Here is a 19,103-nt window from a genome sequence, read left to right as displayed (position 1 = left end):
TACATAATTTTTTTAATTAGAGACAAATGTTAATCTTTTATTATTTAAGTAAAAATTGTCCGAATTATATCATGTTTGATGTCATAATCGTAAAACTCTCATTAATTATTCTCATTATATATTATTTAAAAAAAATAAAATAAAAAATAAAAGTTTTAATTTTTACTTGACAAGCATTTTAATTTATATATAGCTAAAAAGCATTAGAGCTAAAAGAAGGTCCCCCCGGTATCATGAAAAGCGAGAGCGCGTCAAGAACGAGTAAATTTTGATTACATATATTAATTAAAAATAACCCGATTTATGTCGTGTTTGGTCTCATTTTAATCGAAAATATATATTATATACCAGCATCATGTATAGCATCCAAATATGCTGGAATTAGAGGTAAAAATTCTTCATCATCTGATGTATCCGCTATTTCTTCAATATTCTGTAATATTTCATTAAAATTTCACGTGCCATGATCGACAATTATGCACTTTACCCACAGACTTCTATATATAACTAGACTGCTAACTCCGGCAAAATACATAACACCGAAAAATATGTACAAAACTTATATGTATGCGTCATCATTAGTAGGATGTCAGTCACGCTGATTGGTTGAATTTAAAGCAATATCACTCACATACGAGTTTTTTATAGTAGCCATCATATATATCTATCCCCTCCTTTTCTCTATCCTACTAATGTTGTACATATTTTTCGGGGTCACTTTTTAGGTCTAATATATAAGGAAGTTAGCGGTTTAGTTATAGTATAGAAGTCTGTGACTTTGCTGTTTGAGAGCTCCGTAAAGTTAGCCAAACCACTTTGATTTTTTTATAATTAAAATTAACTAATCGTTTGGTCATTTATCATTTTTTTTTAATTAAATAATTAAAATTTCGAACTAAAGTTAGCCGAACATTTTTATTTTTCGTCCAATCGAGTTAAACAAGAGCTTATTCAATGCAGAATCGTTAGGTCATCACGAATAAATTTTTTACAACGTTTGGTCATCCATAGTTTATCCGAAAAATGAAAAAAATCATGTGCGGTAAAATGACGACGAGCGACGTATAGTGACATGGACGTGCGCTGTGGTCACACGCGCATGCGTTTTAGTAACTTATACAAAATTTTAAATAAATCTTTTTTAATTTTAAATAAATCCTTTTTAATAATGTAGCTATGCAAGTTGCAAACCCATGTGGAATCGTATATGTATTGCAAAGTACATGCTTAGATGAAAATGCATAGGCGCTTCGCCCCGTCCCCATAAAAAAATATAACAAAACTTGAGAGCGTAGAAACTACCAAGGCTCAGTACTGTGTGAAGGTTTCAATGTAAAATTTTAATTCAACCTATGTCCGAACTCTTACACTATATTTATAATTTTTTATTCATAATCTTACAAAATAAATACTGAATGCATCGATGCACGATTCATTGAATCATTCGCCTAACAGCGCTTCAGTCAAATAGCATTTGCTTAGGAAAATAGCATTGAAACTTCCACACAGTACTGTCAGCCTTGATAGTTTCTACGCTCTCAAGTTTTGTTATATTTTTTTATGGGGACGGGGCGAAGCGCCTATGCATTCCCATCTAAGCATGTACTTTGCAATGCATATACGATTCCACATGGGTTTGCAACTTGCATAGCAACATAAAAAGGATTTATTAAAATTAAAAAGGATTTATTTAAAATTTTGTGTAAGTTACTAAACGCATGCACGCGTGACCGCAGCGCACGTCCATGTCACTATACGTCGCCCGTCGTCATTTTACCGCACATGATTTTTTTCATTTTTCGAATAAACTATGGATCACTAAACATTGTAAAGGATTTATTCGTGACGACCTAACGATTCTGCATCAAATAAGCTCTTGTTTAACTCGATTGGACGAAAAATAAGAATGTTCGGCTAACTTTACTTCAAAATTTTAATTATTTAATTAAAAAAAACGATGTATGACCAAATGTTTTAATTGGATGACTAATCATCGCCAAACGATGACCAAACGATTAGTTAATTTTAATTATAAAAAAATCAAAGTGGTTCGGCTAACTGTACGGAGCTCCGTTTGAGCTACTTTGTATAAATAACTAAATAAATTTCTTCACTTATTACATTCCTAGAGAACTTACTAGAATTGAAGTGCAAAAAGTGCACGTAGCGCAAACAAACCTATAATCTAAGGACGGCTTTGACTATGATTGCGTTCCGATATTCACTGCCAGTACTGAAAATCTATAGTGTACGTGACGTAAATTATAGATTTTCAGTACTGGCAGTTAATATCGGAACGCAGCCTATATAAGTATTGATTGCTAATACTACTTTTCCCATTAGAGCAAATGAGAGGTCTTTCAGTCAACATTCATTGACAGGTCAAATACCAACACCCCGGGAGATTCAAATTATAAAGTAATATTAATTGTAAAAACAATAATAATACTTTAAATTTTATTAGATATAATATGAAAAAATTATTAGATATGATATTTATTATATTTTTTTCTTTTATTTTTTACATTTTATAAAATTTTTATATACTTATCCTATTGACCAGAAAAAATAACATTTTTCGTTAGCGTGTACCTCACGAATGTTTTGTACTGATTTAATGTACTTTCTTTGCCAAAATAACTTAATTTAACTTTTAAAAAAATGCTTAATATTAACTTAATTATGAAATATTTATGATTTTCCATAAGATCCATATCTTTTACATGATAATCAAAAATAATAAATATTTTGGACATATTAATGTATCTTAAGTAAGTATAATCATTTTTTACATAACGTTCTTAATTTTTAATTTATTTTTTAATCTAAAAAAATTGAATATTTTTTCCGCAGATGTTAAAATTGTTAATGTATCCACTCTCGGATATCGCAAAAAGCTGAAACTCTTTCTTTTTATAAATGAGGATGGTACTTCGTCACATTCATTTAATAATTGACAGAGGACAGAGCTTGAAGATTGCAACAAACATGACGTCACATTTTAGTTCGCCGTTTTATCATTGGTATTTTATAGCGCTGTAAGCACTTTACTGTTGACATCCAACCTGAAGTTTGCGTTAGCAGTCTATACTTATATAGTCAAAGAAGGGCGGGATCCGATAGCGCACAATGCGAATTGGTCAATGAACAATTGAATCTTCTGATTGGCTAACCGTGCTGGTTACCCTAGGCATCGGTCAATATGTGTGGTTGTATGCTATCGGGATGTGTGCTAACGGGACCCTCCCTAATCTAAGACCGGGTCTACAATAACTGTAGTAAACCTTAAGCCGTGAGAAATTAACCAATCACAATTGAGTTTAGAGAAGAATAATGAATATGATTAGTTAATTTCTTACGATTTAAGTCTTACTACAGCTATTGTAGACCTGGGCTAAAGCGTAATCTACAATGAGACTTTAAGACGTAAGACTTAAGAAATTACAATTGAGTTTAGAAAAGAATTATGAATATGATTGGTTAATTTCTTAAGTCTTACGTTTTAAAGTCTCATTGTAGACTACGTTTTAGATTATATGTATAATCATAAAATCCGGTTTACAATAGGTTTACAATGAATTAAACTCTAAACCTAACTTAATAATTTACATTGATGTGCATTAATATTTTAATACAGTCGGACCTCTTATTTTACGACCCTCTTATGCTACGAAACCTCATCCTACGACAAAAAATCCTCTCATGCTACGACCGCGAAAGGGGAATTAAACCTCCACTCTCAAATTTTTGTCGTAGGATCAGAGATTTAAAGGGAAGATTCCGGACCGAAAGTGTCGTAGGATAAGAGGTCCGACTGTATTTTATAAAATTATAAAATGAAATTGTGCCAAAAAAACGTTGATAAATATATATTTCCAAGAAAGTGTTTAGTTCTTTAGTTACTGCATCGGAAAAAGTAATGTTACAAACGGAACAATTGAATTTTCTAATAAAGAAATCGTGGAGCAATCATTCTATCGAAAAATCATTCTTAAATTCTTTGAGGTATAATTATAAACAATAAAATTGTTATTTTGTGTTTGAAAATTCTCGTTGTTGAGCCCTGTAGTTCCGATCGGTGGCCAACAGGTGGCGCCGTTGTCACTTGTCCAATTAATATTTTGTTAATTATTTATTAATAAAATGCTTTAAATTATGAATGTTACAGTGGAGCAATAAAAAGCAATTAAGAAGCAATCGTTTTATGTTGGATATACTTGCAATAGAATATGGGAAATACATATTTCCAAGAAAGTGTTTGGTTCTTTAGTTACTGCATCGAAAAAAGTAATGGCTGCGTTCAGCAGAAAAAGCAAATCAGTGAGCGCTTAATGATTCTTTATTGTGATTGGTTTCTGCACTTAGATCTAACGAAGATCTAAATGCAAGAACCAATCACAATAAAGAATCACTAAGCGCTTACTGATTTGCTTTCTCTGTTGAACGCAGCCATTGCTACAAGCGGAGCAATTGAATTTTCGGGAGTGTTCCGTTTGACACGTCACGATTGACCACAGCAACTTATATCGACCGATGCCTAGGGTCATCAGCAACGATTAACCAATCAGAGAGTCTCATTTTAAACTGGCCAATTGGCGACGTGGTCAATAGACTCCCACCCGAATTTTCTAATAAGGAAATCGTGGAGCAATCATTTTATCGAAAAATCATTGTTAAATTCTTTGAGGTATAATTATAAACAATAATCCCGCTGTTGAGCCCTGTAGTTCTGATCGGTGGCCGATAGGTAGCGCCGTTGTCACTTGTCCAATTAATAATTTGTTAATTATTTATTAATAATGCTTTAAATCATGAATGTTAGGTGGAGCAATAAGGAGCAATTAAGAAGCAATCGTTTTATGCTGTTTTTAAGTACGGAAAACTATTAGAAATATGTTTTTTGTAAAAGTTACTAGCTTTACGTTTTTTGTAAATATTTTATAAAATATTTTATTTAATAATGGAGCAATTGCAAATTCTAAGAGAGCAATGAAAGAGCAATCGTTTGAGCTATAATTTATTAAAAAATATGAACTTTCAGCGCCAACTTATTTCTGGTGGACTGCACCGACTGCACCCTCAGAACTCTCGATACCGCGTATCCTACCCGCTTGGCAGCGCTACTCATCGCTTAACATTAAAGTCACTAGATTATAATCTAGTGACTTTAATATGCCTGTTAAAGTGAGGTGGCCGCTCTCAGCAGCAGCTCTCTGACTCTGAGGCATAGGAAAGTGTTTACAGTGCTAAATTGTTTTAATAAAAAAAAGTATACACATATAATATTGAATAATTTACCATATTACAATTTTAATTAATTAAATATGATTTTTTCTTGTATATAATATTTTATATTTCAAATTTTATTATAGCACTGGATGAGAAGTGATTTTAATAAAATTTTTTAGTATATGTAGTCTATATTTATATTTTAAAAACATGGAATATACATTAGAGGACGCTTTTGAAATGTTAAAAGATAAGAAAATAGAACAAGAAAAAAATATAGAAGATTTAATAAATAAAATATCAAACAATGAAATTTTTACTCTGAAACCATCAAGTTCACTTGAGGATGTAAAAATAAAACAAGAGAGACTATGCCAAAGTTTATTAAAAGATATTCAACAAATAAAACCTGAAGATTACCCAATTCTTAGAACATCTGATTTACGCATAGAAGTAATGACTGAAATGGAAGAAGAGATTCGTGACATGCAAGAGCTCCTCAACAATCTAAAACAAAAGCTTTCTGATATTCAAGAAGATATCACATAGTAAGTATAACAATGCAAAAATATTATTGCAATTTGTCTATTATCATATTTATTACAGTTTAAAAAATAAAAAAGATGGACTTAAGAAAATGCAAGAAATTTATTTGGACATGGCAGAGACTTTTGCAAATGAAACCTATGAGAAGGAACTTGTTGTAACTAAGCGTATATTTCAACAAGTGAAGAACGATTTAGTACGTAAACTTAAAAACTTGTTTTATATATTTTTTATTAGATACCTATATAATTATGCTAAAAGTTAGACATGAAACAAAAAAATTATCTCATTTGATAAATTCTTTTTGCAGTATATTGTGGTCAATACAATTTTTTCTGGTAATGAGGCCTTCAAGGAATTATTAGCAGTAAGTAATATTATTTTTATAAAATGCAATCTAAATTTTTTATAAAATTTAATTGTATGAATGTACAAAATTGATATATAATTATAATTTAATTGTATAAATTATTTTAGGCATTAACATCTGCTTATATGAAAGGGGGAGATGATATTTATATAAATGTTACACCAGACGTTTCATATTATGTAAATTTTCTAATAGAAAATGATATAGTACAATATCACCGTAATGATAAAACTAGAATTAGAATGACCGAATTATTATGATATTATCAATAAACATTTAATATATTACAAACTTGTATTATTGCTGATGCAGCACAGTAATTTGTTTAAAAATGTTTTTCAAACTGCTATAATTAGTTTATATTCATATTGTAATTGTAATTTTTTATATATTTCTTTTTATTTATATATTGAATAATATATATTTGTCTTTAAATAGAAATGTTTGCCCGACATATGTCAATGTATGACAATTAAATAAGAAATCCCAAATTGTAAATATGTATAAATAAAAATTTAATTTTATATATATTATAATTTTTAATATAATGTATTATAACATTATAACACATATGTGTTATAATATGAATATAAAATAAATATAATAATAATTACCAAGTAATATAGCAATTTCGAATCGAGATATACGTAGTATCGTCGACAACATGATTCATGAATTTACAAAATACAAATCAAAAACTATCAGTTATAAAGGCTAGTAAGAGCAAATCACTGTTCTTAGAGCGCAATGATTTAGGATATAAATTACAAATTACATAAACGCGAATGTTTCGGTTTACTTTAAGACCTTCCTCAGCGCTAAATTACATAAATAAAACCGGAAACAATTTGTTTACTTAATTCTATTTTTTACATTAATATTACGTATCTGATTCGGGAGTCGCATAATTATAAGTCAAATTTTAAGTCAATAATAGTCAATAAAGTAGACCGAAACGTTCGCGTTTATGTAATTTGTAATTTATATCCTAAATAAATCATTGCGCTCCAAGAACAGAGATTTGCTCTTACTAACCATTATAACTGAGTTTTTGATTTATATTATAAGAGCTTTTTGATATTTTATTACAAAATACACTCGAGGACACAAATGTTATTAGACTTCACATTTTTAGTTTTTATATTAATCAGATCAAGATGTAATCATGTGTAAATTGCTTAATCCAAAAATATAGCAAGGATAGATCATGTATACTTGAGATGTAAAAATACAACATATTATTATGTTATTTTAATATTATATACATTGACATTTTTCTGAAGAGGATCAAAATAGTATCAAATGTTTCTAGCAAAAAATGAAAACTATTCAATAAATTTATAAGTTTTGAGAAAAAGTAGCAAACATAGAATATAGATAGCACATATAGAATACAGATAGCTGCTAATTATGAGAAATAATTAATAGAGAATAAATATAAAATTTTGTTAATAATATGAATGATAATTAATCTAATTTTCTTAATATAATTTTTCTAATACAATTTAATCCTTATTATATAATTTATGTAATAATAAAATCACTTATTATTTTTTCTTAATATAATTTTCCTGAATTTTCAAAATTAACATTACAAAATCGATGTAAAGAGTAAAACAATCTTCTATTGCTACAACAGAAATAAAATTTCTGTTTCTATTGAAAAAAATACATGTTATAATTAATAAATAACATAGCAGATATTTTTTACCACAAAAAGGGAGATCTTTCCCTTAATATTCTCACTCCTGAGCGATGCCATTCGGTTCGGGCGATCCACAACTCCTGTGCTGATTCCAAGCAACTTAAAATTCCTGCTCCTTTCCAGGTTGTCATACCAGGATCCAAATCCTTTGGTTGTGTTATAATATCTAGTTGTTCTACAATAATAATGAGAAAAAGAAGCACGATTTTATTTTTTAAACAATAGAAGATTTATACCAATCTATTATTAATCACATGTAAACAAAAAAATCTTTGATATATTTTATTCTATAAAATATCATAGGATATTGGTACATATATAATTCTGCACAAAAAGACATAGTTGTATAATTTTTTTTAAAATACTTTCTTTTTAAATACTTACCAGGTCTGTACATGTAAGGTGTCTGAAGGGATATTCGATTGCGAAGCCATGTATCAATACCTTTAAATTTTAAACCCGATCCGACGACTAGCACGCAACTATACATTTTTCTCTTGAAATCTTCATTGGCTATGGAAATAAAATTAATTGCATATTCTCTTTTAAGGTACGTTCGAGAAAACGCTATTCGCACTAAAAACGTCGTTCTATCTTTGTTAGTTATTAAAAGTTAAACAAAGATAGAACAATGTTTCCTTTAATTTTAACGCATCTCTAGTTATAAGCTCTTGTTCGGCAAGCAAATAATTGTATACTTACAACATCGTTCAATACTTTGTAATATGGCTTGATCAAGACCCAACAATTGTTGTGGGACTACAAAATCTCGAGGAGCCTCTAAATCACGATTAGATAAACTAGGTGCAGAATCGCCAACCGCGTCGACTACGACCTCATCTTCGCCCACAGTTGTAGCTACAGTCGCCGTTTCTTCCTGCATTTCTGACGAATGATCTAAAGATTCTTTCATCCCACGTCTCTAAAATAAAAATAAATTTAATTGAATTTAAATGATACTATTAATATGTAATAAAATAGGAACGCATGTTTAATTAAACTTGAGGAAATGATAATTCTATTTTATTTATATAGTTTTTATATAAATATTATTATTGTTATTATTATTATATGTATATATATATATATATATATATATATATATATAATATATATAAATACATTTTTTAAATGTTCAACTTTGATATACAGGGTGAGGAAAAAAATATGAAAACTTTTCAAAAATCTCGAAAAATATAAGTTGTACAGAAAAAGAATCTAAAGCAAGATCGAGGAAAGATCTGGCCATCTGAGGCAAGATCTATTCATTTTTTTCATTTATTTCATATTTTATATTAAAAAGTATCATGACAAACTTTAAAATAACTCAAGAAATTTTTAGCTAAAAGAAGTTTTATACAGTGTTTTGGAAAGTTCTCAAGGTAAGCTACAAGAATATGTAATTAAAAATAGGGTGTTTGATTTAAGAAATTGAAGGTGACCTTCATGTGACCTTCAAGCGACTATTTAAAGTCAAATCAATGACACCATCTTATGTCTCCTCGAAACCATACAACTTTTGTCTGAAACATTTTTTTGTAAAACTTATATTTTTTGAGATTTTTCAGTTTTCATGCTTTTTTCTCATCCTGTATAATTAATATAGATCATTTTACTTTTTCTTTTTTTTTTTTTACATAAACAATACTTTGTAGAAAAACTTAACATAATATTTCAAACAGATATAGTTAAAGAAAAATGAATACTTACGCTCGTTTCCCTTAAATAATTCTCATCGTAAGGATCTTCTGGATCTCCTAATGATCGTTTTTGAACGTGAACATTATGGGTTCCAGTAATTCTGAACAATTCAGGTTGAAACAAACTCAAAGGTGCTATTAAGCATTCATCGCCTACCTATTGCAAGTTTCAATATAATTTTATATATTATATATATTTTATTATATATGGAAAAAAATAATTTTTTTTTATAAGAATGAATAAAAAGATACCTGCAAAGTATATGTCTCTGTTTGTTGTTTTGGTTTTCTAACAACAAAAGTTTTCTCCTGTGAACCACATACATTTAAATCCACATGACAAAAATCTATCTTTAATTGATCCAAAAGCAACGCATCCAATTTGTTGACAGGATCGCATAATTTGTATGGAAATGCAGACTTTTGTAAAAGCCAGAAAAATGTCTGTGTGACATCTGCACCACCATAGTCCATACGTACTCGCGTATCTTTATGAGAGATTGCATCTTCCACACATGACACTGATATCTTCTGTGCTCCAACATCTACCACACATGCATAACCCAAACCGGCACCAAACAACGCACCTACATGATCCTATTAATAAAAAACAATTGTACTTCAATTTCAAATTACTTGTTAAAATATAACAGTCGATTAAAATAAAACTTAAAAATTATAATAAAATAAAAGTATAAAAAATGTTATTTATTTTTATATATATATATATATATAATCCTTATAAAAACAAATTTATAAAACTTTCTTTTTGTAAGGATTATATGTAAAAATAAATAACAAATCAATAGTATTATGAGCAGAAACTAACTTGTAACAGAATACAACGACCAAAACCAATCTCGTCTAATAGTAATGTAGTCAATTCTTTCAAATAAGGTCGATGATAGATATCAGGTACAACAAGCACTGCACGATAGTGTTTCAAGTCTCTTAAAGGAATATCCAGTTTTTCAGTCAACACATATTCCCAGATTGTTTTTAAATCTGTCATAACGGCTGTTAGACTGCCTCCTGGACCCACATGTATATTAAGTTCACCTCTTTTATAAGGAAAATGGATATTAAAATTGGATTCTTCTTCTGGATCTAATGACAAAATATCATCACCAACAACTATGTCATGATCAGTTTTTGTCCATTTCATATTACATGGGGAGGAAATTTCTGGAACGGATCTGCGATTGAAGGCTGCTATTTGCTGTGGTGGAGTTGCATACCTTCGACTTCCATCTGATTGTAAACAGGATTGCAAAGTATGTGATACCTGTAGCCGAGACTCTTCCATTGCTTGTGTCAACTCCTTTGTCTATAAAATACAATTGATAACAAAATCTCTGACCATATCACACTTATATATTTATACTTACTAATATTACAGCTGGTGGTAGGAAATTATCCTTGTATTTAATTCCACTTGGTAAACGTCTCCTTGCCACTGCATGTAACAATGTAAAAGGCTTCTGATCAGAAGCACGACCCATACGAAGATACATAGAGCCAGGATGAATAACAATAATAGTTTGTGCTTGGATTTGCTAAATAATAATTATTTGTTAATAAATAAACAAAAAGACAATAACATGTATAATATATAAAAAAATACACAAATATTTAGCTCCTTATAAATATATTTAATAATATAAAGGTAATTACTTCTTCCTGATAAACTGGCATTTTCACGCAATGTAATGTTAAAATCACTATTTAAATTTATTCCTCTTTTTTTATCATTATTTGTAGATGTAACATCAGTATAGTATATTATTCTTTCCTCTTGTATAGTATACTATTCCTTTTTTATATATTATTATATCTTTATATTTCGATATTTTAATTTTTGCAAAACCTTTAAAAAATTGTCAATATTTCATATATATCTAAATATTTTTAATAATCGTTAATGGCAATGTTTATAATAAAACACATTGTATTTTTTATTAATTTATTTTAAACTGAAAAGTGCCTTCATTGATAAAAGATATTTAGTATTATTCAAAATCTAAAATACATAGGTTAAGGATCGACAACATCGTCTATGGCCCTGCGCACAAAAGGAAAAATATTAAATATTAAATATTATATTATTTTAAAACGAGAAAATAAATGGACTAACGCACAATGCATTGAGAATTAAGAATAAAGAATTAAAATAACGGAATATAAATATTAAATATTAAACTCGTACTATCATGGCAGCATATTCCAAATCTTACTAAATCCCTCAGAAATACGAAGCCAATCTCTTTCATTAGGTTTTTTAAATAAATAGGTGACAATCTATCAATAATAACTGAGCATGTTTCAACAATTATAGCACGAACAGTTGATTCACCCACACGATGATGTAATGCAATGGAAAAAATTGATTCTCCACTAGCTATAAATCTAATAATAAATAAAATAAATATATATTAGTCAAACATGATTTTATTTTTACAAAGTATATGCATTAAGTTTACAAAAAAATAGAACATTCTCAAAAGAAAATTTAAAAATATTAATTTTAAACATCTTAAAAGTGTATCTATTTTTTTTGTAAACTATTATTGTAGTAATACAAAATTTTAAAAAAATTAAATAAATATACCTTAGTGTAATTATTAAACACTGTTCTGGAGTTAAAGCTTTCCTTAAACTGGTTTTCTTTAGAAAGGGAGAAATTTTTTATATATTTCTAACGTCATGATATAATGGAAAAAGTGATCAGCATCATTTTTAAACTCTTCCATAAAAGGGATGAAATTATTTAGATTATCTCTTTGTAAATTAATAGGACGGACTCATTTTTCCAAAGTTTATGTTTATTATTTTTTCTTTTTAATAGCATAATTCCATTAATTTAAAAACAAAACAGGAAAATAAAAATATTGCTCTGGGATTAAAGATGACTTCCTGGTTAACAATGTCTAAATCCATATTTAAATTTATAAGCTATGAATTTTTTATTTTGTTATGGTATGTCTGCATGACACAATTTTTATATTTTATATTTTATTCTTTTTTAATTGTGCGTTACATTTAATCTCTATTCCTTATTCTTATTCTTAAGGGTCGACAGGACCGGCAAGAAAATTCGAGCGTCACTGTCACCAACATTGAGAAATGAATTCTTATTCAATGTATTGGTGTATATCTGTATACGTACAAACATTATTCCATTCAAGAGAGACAAAGACGACGTTATTGTCTTTCATTGTCTCTCCTTAGCAAGCGGTGCTACCAACATCGATTCGTTAGCTGTACCTTAGGTGCAGATAGCGATATCCGCTTCTATAATATTTAGCTCATAAAGAAGTTATATTTCTTTGTGAAACTTTTTTTATATATTCTTTATATAATAACGCAGGTCGCTACAGAGCCAGATTTTGCATTTTTGAAAAAATTTATAATAAATTGATTTCGAATTCAAGGCGCAGCTACACCTGACCACGGTAACTCTCGCAATCAGCAGCACATTTTTGGAAATTTTATTTCGATCTTTTTCTCAAAAAATCGCTCTGTAGCGACCTGCAAAATATCCTACTGATTACGAATATCACAATTTTATTAAGATTCTCTTTGTATTTTGGCTGTAATACTGTTTTGCAAATTCGTAAAGTTAGCCGAACCACTTTGATTTTTTTATAATTAAAATTAACTAATCGTTTGGAAATCGTTTGGAGATGATTGGAAGTTTAATTAAAACGTTTGGAGATTCATCATTTTTTTTAATTAAATAATTAAAATTTCGATGTAAAGTTAGCCGAATATTTTTATTTTTTGTCCAATCGAATTAAACAAGAGTTTATTCGATGCAAAATCGTTAGGTGGTCACGAATAAATTCTTTACAACGTTTGGAGGTCCATAGTTTATCCAAAAAATGAAAAAAATCATATGCGGTAAAATTCCAAATTCTTTTAAGGCTGATTCACACTTTGGCAGAAAAGCAGGTAAATATGAAGATGAGCAGTCCTCCTCACCAATTTTATTGAAAATTTTTTTAGTAATAGATTTTGGCTCGAAACGAATGAATCTGGCAGAAAAAATCGTCGCTCTGCCACGCGAAGCGAGATATAAATTTTTTAAGATGATCACTTCTGAGGCTATGAAACCTGTCATTCGGGCGACGTACAGTGACATGGACGTGCGCTGCGGTCACGCGCGCATGCGTTTTAGTAACTTACACAAAATTTTAAATAAATCCTTTTTAATTTTAATAAATCCTTTTTATGTTGCTATATAAGTTGCAAACCCATGTGGAATCGTATATGCATTGCAAAGTACATGCTTAGATGGGAGTGCATAAAGGGACGGGGCGAAATCTCGTCCCCACTTGAGAGCGTAGAAACTACCAAGGCTGACAGTACTGTGTGGAAGTTTCAATGCTATTTGACTGAAGCACTGTTAGGCAAATGGCTCAATGAATCGTGCATCGATGCATTCAGTTTATAATTTTTTATTCATAATCTTACAAAATAAATACTGAATGCATCGATGCACGATTCATTGAGCCATTTGTCTAGCAGCGCTTCGGTCAAATAGCATTGAAACTTCCACACAGTACTGTCAGACTTGATAGTTCCTACGCTCTCAAGTTTTGTTATATTATTTTATGGGGACGGGGCTTTGCCCCGTCCCCCTATGCACTCCTATCTAAGCATGTACTTTGCAATGCATATACTGTGACGACACGCCGTCACTAGCGGTCTCGGAGGGCCGAACACCCGCCCCCAAATTCGTGAGACTCGGCGCCTATGAGCGCCCCACCGCACAAAACCACCATCGCGCACGCCACTAGGATCTCCCTCTCGAATGAAGCGAGAGAGAGGGAAGGCTCCCGGGTATATAAGCCCAACCGACCGACGACCAGACACCTGTCGTGGTTAGCCGCTTGCCGGCCGAGCAAGAGCCTCAGAGCTAAGCTCCGAAGCGAAGCCAACAGCTAGATTCGATTCTCTCTCCCAGTTCCTGACCGTCGATCCGGGAGAAGGGTGTTCTCTTCTTCTGCCGGGTGTTCCCGGTGGCCGACTCCGTTCTCGACTACGCGATCCGGGAGGAGGGTGTGCTCTCCTTCTGCCGGATGTTCCCGGCGGTCGCGATCCCAGCCAACCGTTGATCCGAGAGAAGGGTGTTCTCTTCTCCTGCCGGGTGTTCCCGGCGGTCGACGGCAGCGCGTCTGATCGCCGCCCCGGCGACTCGCCCAGTTTGTATAAAGTCGCGTTGCACCGCGAACCGTTGTGCACCCGGCTAGCTCGTAGGAACTTGCATGTGCTGCGACCCGCTTGCAACTTCGCGCCGCCTAGCTTGTGGTTAGCCGCTTGCCTAGCTTGTAAATAACCGCACGCCTAGTCTGTAAATAATCGCACGCCTAGCCTGTAGATAACCGCACGCTTAGCTTGTAAGCACACATACTGCTTGCCGACCCCGTCCCGCTTGCACTCACATACACACATCACCCATACACAACTACACATGTATAAAGCACACGACCCAACCACATGTAAATACTCCCAGTAAATAAACCGCTGTTATACGAAAACCCGGTCTCGTCAATTGGAGTCTTCCCCTTCTCCCGAATCCTGGAACCGACGAGCTAGTCCGAAACGTCGGGAAAGGTGCACCGTTACATGGCGCCCAAACAAGGACCTGACCTGTGAAGACTCCAGTTCTCGTGAACCGCTCATGAGCGCGCGCATCAACTACTTGTCGAAGGAACAAGTCGTACAGTATCTAGACCACTATGGGGGAAACCCCTCGGGCACACTCGACGAACTCCGAAAGCGACTACGCCGACTCGCCGCCCGCCACCCGGAATTACCACAGGCACTTACCATGCCCCACTCCGAAGACGAGTCCTATGAGAACCTTAAGGCCGCGGAGGGTCTACCCGACCGCGCTAAAGCGCTAAACTAGATTCGAAAGTGGGGACTCCACTTCGAGGGAAAAGAACCGCTCACTTTTTTGGAGCGGGTGGAAGAACTGCGCTACGCCTATGGCTTTGCCGACGAGCAGATGCTGCTCGGACTACCGGAGATGCTTCGTGGCAGTACCCTTCTCTGGTACCGGAATAACTACTCGGGCTGAACGAGATGGGCTGACTTCTTGCGAGCATTTCGCCGCCGGGGTATCACCGACAATTAAAGAGAGAGGTTCAGAGCCGCCTGCAACGCCCCAACGAGCCCTTCCCGGAATACTTCACAACCATGCTCACAACGATGCGAAGGGCCGGAGACTTCACGGCGGATGACCAGCTGGACCAGGTCTACGAAAATATGGATATACAGTTGCACATTTCTCGAACGGGACTCGGAAACCTAGACGAGTTGACCGCCAAGGTGGCCGAATTCGAACTCATTCGGCGGCGAAAGAAGGAACGCCGCCCGGATATCCAGGCTAGCGCCAAACCATCCGTCGCCGCCGCCACCTACAGCCGGGAAGACTGCTGCTGGCGCTGCAAGCAGCGAGGGCATATTCGTCGGGACGGCCGGCTCGCAAGTTCTGCTCCCGGTGTGGCAAGGACGGGGTGTTAACACGGGACTGCCACCCACCGAAGGGAAACGAAGACCGGGCCGGAGGCACCGCGGCCACCGCTCAGCCCGAATAGAGTACACACCCCGGCCGCACATACTAGTCCGAATTCACGGACAATCGATTTGGGCACTAATCGACTCCGGCTCCGAGATCTCACTCATCAGCCAGGAGACCGCCCGACGCTTGGGCAACCAAGCGCCCCGATCAAACACGAGCCTGGAACAGATTCACCTAGCCGACGGGTCGGTGATGATCGTCCAGGAGACGATAGAGCTACCGCTCCAGGTGGCCAACCAGCGTTTGAAGCATCGGTTTCTTGTCCTCCCTACGCTGGACAACGAGCTCCTGGTGGGGGTTGATCTGTGGGCCTGGATTGGGATCCACCTCGCGGCACCCCCCACGCTGGTCGCCTCCACGAGTCCTCGCCTCGGCGGCATCACCGCCGGACTAGCCGTCATCACCGCCGACGAAACCACTCGACTGAACGAGTTCTTAGCAACGGAACTCCAAAAATTCGAACACATCCGAGGACCTACCGACCGGACTGAACACCGCATTCGATTGAAACTCGGCTCGCCGATTAAGCAACGCTACCGACCCCGTAACCCCGCTATGCAGGCGATTATCGACCAACAGGTCGAGAAAATGGAGCGCGAGAGAGTGATCGAGCCCTCCACCAGTGCCTGGAGCTTCTCCGTGGTCATCGTGCGCAAGAAAGATGGGAACCACAGGTTCTGCATCGACTTCCGGAAGCTGAACGTTGCTTCCGAGAAAGACGCGTACCCGCTGCCCTACATCGCTGTCACCCTCGACAAACTCCGGGGGGCCCGCTACCTGTCCACACTGGACCTCAAGAACGGATACTGGCAAGTGCCCCTAGCCCCGGGGAGCCGGCTCGCCACCGCATTCACCATCCCGGCCGAGGCTTAATGCAGTTCCGAGTAATGCCATTTGGCCTACACTCCGCACCGGCTACATTCCAACGACTCCTCGATAGCGTCCTGAGACCTGACCTCGAGCCCCACGTCTTCGTATACCTGGACGACATCGTTGTCGCCAGTCACACCTTCGCCGACCACCTGCGTCACCTGGCAGAAGTCTTCCGCCGACTACGGGGCGCTGGCCTGAAACTCAACGCCGAAAAGTGCCAGTTCTGTCGAAACAGCTTACGCTACCTGGGACATATCGTGGATCGACACGGCATCCGGACCGACCCCGAGAAGGTAACCGCCATCCGCCACTGGCCCACGCCCACCACCGTCCGCAAGATACGCCAGTTCCTCGGTGTCGCCTCGTGGTATCGCCGGTTCATCGCTGATTTCTCAACAGTGGCACCGCTCACCCGACTGACGGAAAAGGGCCAAATGGGCATGGTCCGAGGAAGAGGAGACCGCATTCCAACAGCTCAAACAGGCTCTAACCACCGCTCCCGTACTAGCCTGCCCGGATTTCGAAAGACCGTTCGTGCTGCAAACCGAAGCCAGTGCCCAGGGGTTAGGAGCGGTGCTAACTCAACACCACCAGGGCGGCGAACGAGTCATAGCGTACGCCAGCCGCACCCTTAACCAGGCCGAGAGGAATTACAGCGCTACTGAATTGGAGTGCTTGGCCGTGGTCTGGGGCATCCGCCGAATGAGCGACTACCTGGAGGAGTATCACTTTACCGTAGTGACGGATTACCAAGCACTACGTTGGCTACAGCAACTCGAGTCGCTCAGCGGACGCCTAGGGCGATGGCTGTTTGAGCTATAGCAATTCGATTTCGAGATTCGCTACCGGAAGGGCAGCCTCAACCGAGTTGCCGATGCCCTGTCCAGAGAATCAGCGGTCAGTGCGATCCAGGGCCACCCGACCTGCAAATGGTACCGCCGCCTATGGACCGCGGTCGAGGAGCGGCCCGGGAATTACCCCGATTACCGGATCCAGGACGGCCAACTAAAACGACACCTGCTACACGACCTCGACTTCCGCGAGACACCAGCCGCCGAGCAATGGAAGCAATGTGTCCCCAAGGAGCAACGCCCCGCGCTCCTCTACCGGTTCCATGACGACCCGGCCGCCGGAGTAGCCAAAACCATCGCGCGCGTAGCTCGGGCTTATTACTGGCCAGGCATGTTCCGGGAAATCGCCCGGTACGTTCGACAGTGCCCGAACTGCTTGGCCCACAAAGCAGTACAACGCAAGTCGGCCGAATACCTACACGCCACCCCGGCCACCGCCCCGTGGCAGCAAGTCTCGATCGATTTCGTGGGGCCACGATCACGCCACGGACACACTTGGCTGCTTAATATGCAGGATCGATTCAGCAAATGGATGGAGATAGTACCACTACGCCAGGCCACGGCACCCGCCTTCGTTCGAGAGGTGACCCGACGCATCATCTACCGCCACGGATGCCCCGAGCTCATCTCCGACAACGGGACGCAGATGACCTCGCACCAGTTCTGGAAATTACTTCAGAAGTTTGGCATCAAACACCGCCTGACGCCGGCCTATGCTTCCCACTATAACCCGGTGGAACGCGCCAATCGCACCGTCAAGACCATGGTCGCGCAGTATGTGGGCAAGGATCACCGTGATTGGGACGAGAGGATAGCTGCTCTCCCTAACCTACAATTCGCCGTCAACACCTCCCGGCACGAGGCCACCGGCTACACCCCAGTCTTCCTGAACCATGGCCGGGAACTGGCGTCACCACACGGAAGACCGGACACAGACACCAATCGACACTACTCCCGCCGAGAACCGGCAAGCTCTGGAGGACGCTTTGGAGGTGGTGCGCATACACCTGGCGCGCGCCTTTCAACAACAGGCCCACTATTACGACCTGCGCTGACGGGACTGGCGACCCCACTGGGCGACCAAGTATGGAAGAGAGACCGTCCCCTGTCCGCCAAGGACGCGAATTTCGCCGCCAAGCTCGCACCACGACATCGGCCCATTAACGGTGAAAAAATTCCTCTCACCCGTGATCGTGGACTTGTGGGACGAGCAAGGGAAGTGATACCGGCGAGTCCACCT

At 37.0% G+C, this 19,103-nt stretch overlaps 2 protein-coding genes across 5 annotated transcripts; one reads left to right on the top strand and one right to left on the bottom strand.

Annotated features, from left to right (window-relative positions):
* Positions 1-5,183: 5,183 nt before the first annotated feature.
* LOC140673213 (uncharacterized) lies at positions 5,184-6,436 on the top strand. 2 transcript variants are annotated; one of them, XM_072905961.1, is made up of 5 exons: positions 5,184-5,269; positions 5,373-5,777; positions 5,836-5,971; positions 6,086-6,142; positions 6,253-6,436. In XM_072905961.1, the coding sequence occupies exons 2-5, from the start codon at positions 5,440-5,442 to the stop codon at positions 6,403-6,405; spliced, it is 684 nt and encodes a 227-aa protein (XP_072762062.1). In that variant the 5' UTR covers positions 5,184-5,269; positions 5,373-5,439; the 3' UTR covers positions 6,406-6,436. The 2 variants fall into 2 exon arrangements, with proteins under 2 accessions (XP_072762062.1, XP_072762063.1); XM_072905962.1 differs by having other exon boundaries at positions 5,215-5,777.
* Positions 6,437-7,588: 1,152 nt separating this feature from the next.
* Positions 7,589-11,932, bottom strand: Arp8 (Actin-related protein 8). 3 transcript variants are annotated; one of them, XM_072905959.1, is made up of 10 exons: positions 11,757-11,932; positions 11,225-11,612; positions 10,939-11,106; positions 10,380-10,877; positions 9,803-10,147; positions 9,561-9,707; positions 8,553-8,772; positions 8,235-8,363; positions 7,857-8,025; positions 7,589-7,775 (listed from the first exon to the last, which is right to left on the bottom strand). In XM_072905959.1, the coding sequence occupies exons 2-10, from the start codon at positions 11,243-11,245 to the stop codon at positions 7,703-7,705; spliced, it is 1,770 nt and encodes a 589-aa protein (XP_072762060.1). In that variant the 5' UTR covers positions 11,246-11,612; positions 11,757-11,932; the 3' UTR covers positions 7,589-7,702. The 3 variants fall into 3 exon arrangements, with proteins under 3 accessions (XP_072762060.1, XP_072762059.1, XP_072762058.1); XM_072905958.1 differs by having other exon boundaries at positions 11,225-11,417; XM_072905957.1 differs by having other exon boundaries at positions 11,225-11,932.
* Between the last annotated feature and the right edge of the window lie 7,171 nt (positions 11,933-19,103).

Source organism: Anoplolepis gracilipes, chromosome 14 (assembly GCF_047496725.1).
Source record: "Anoplolepis gracilipes chromosome 14, ASM4749672v1, whole genome shotgun sequence".
Taxonomy (NCBI): domain Eukaryota; kingdom Metazoa; phylum Arthropoda; class Insecta; order Hymenoptera; family Formicidae; genus Anoplolepis; species Anoplolepis gracilipes.
The sequence above is the reverse complement of the archived record's forward strand: the minus strand, read 5'-3'. Positions and strand labels throughout refer to the sequence as shown.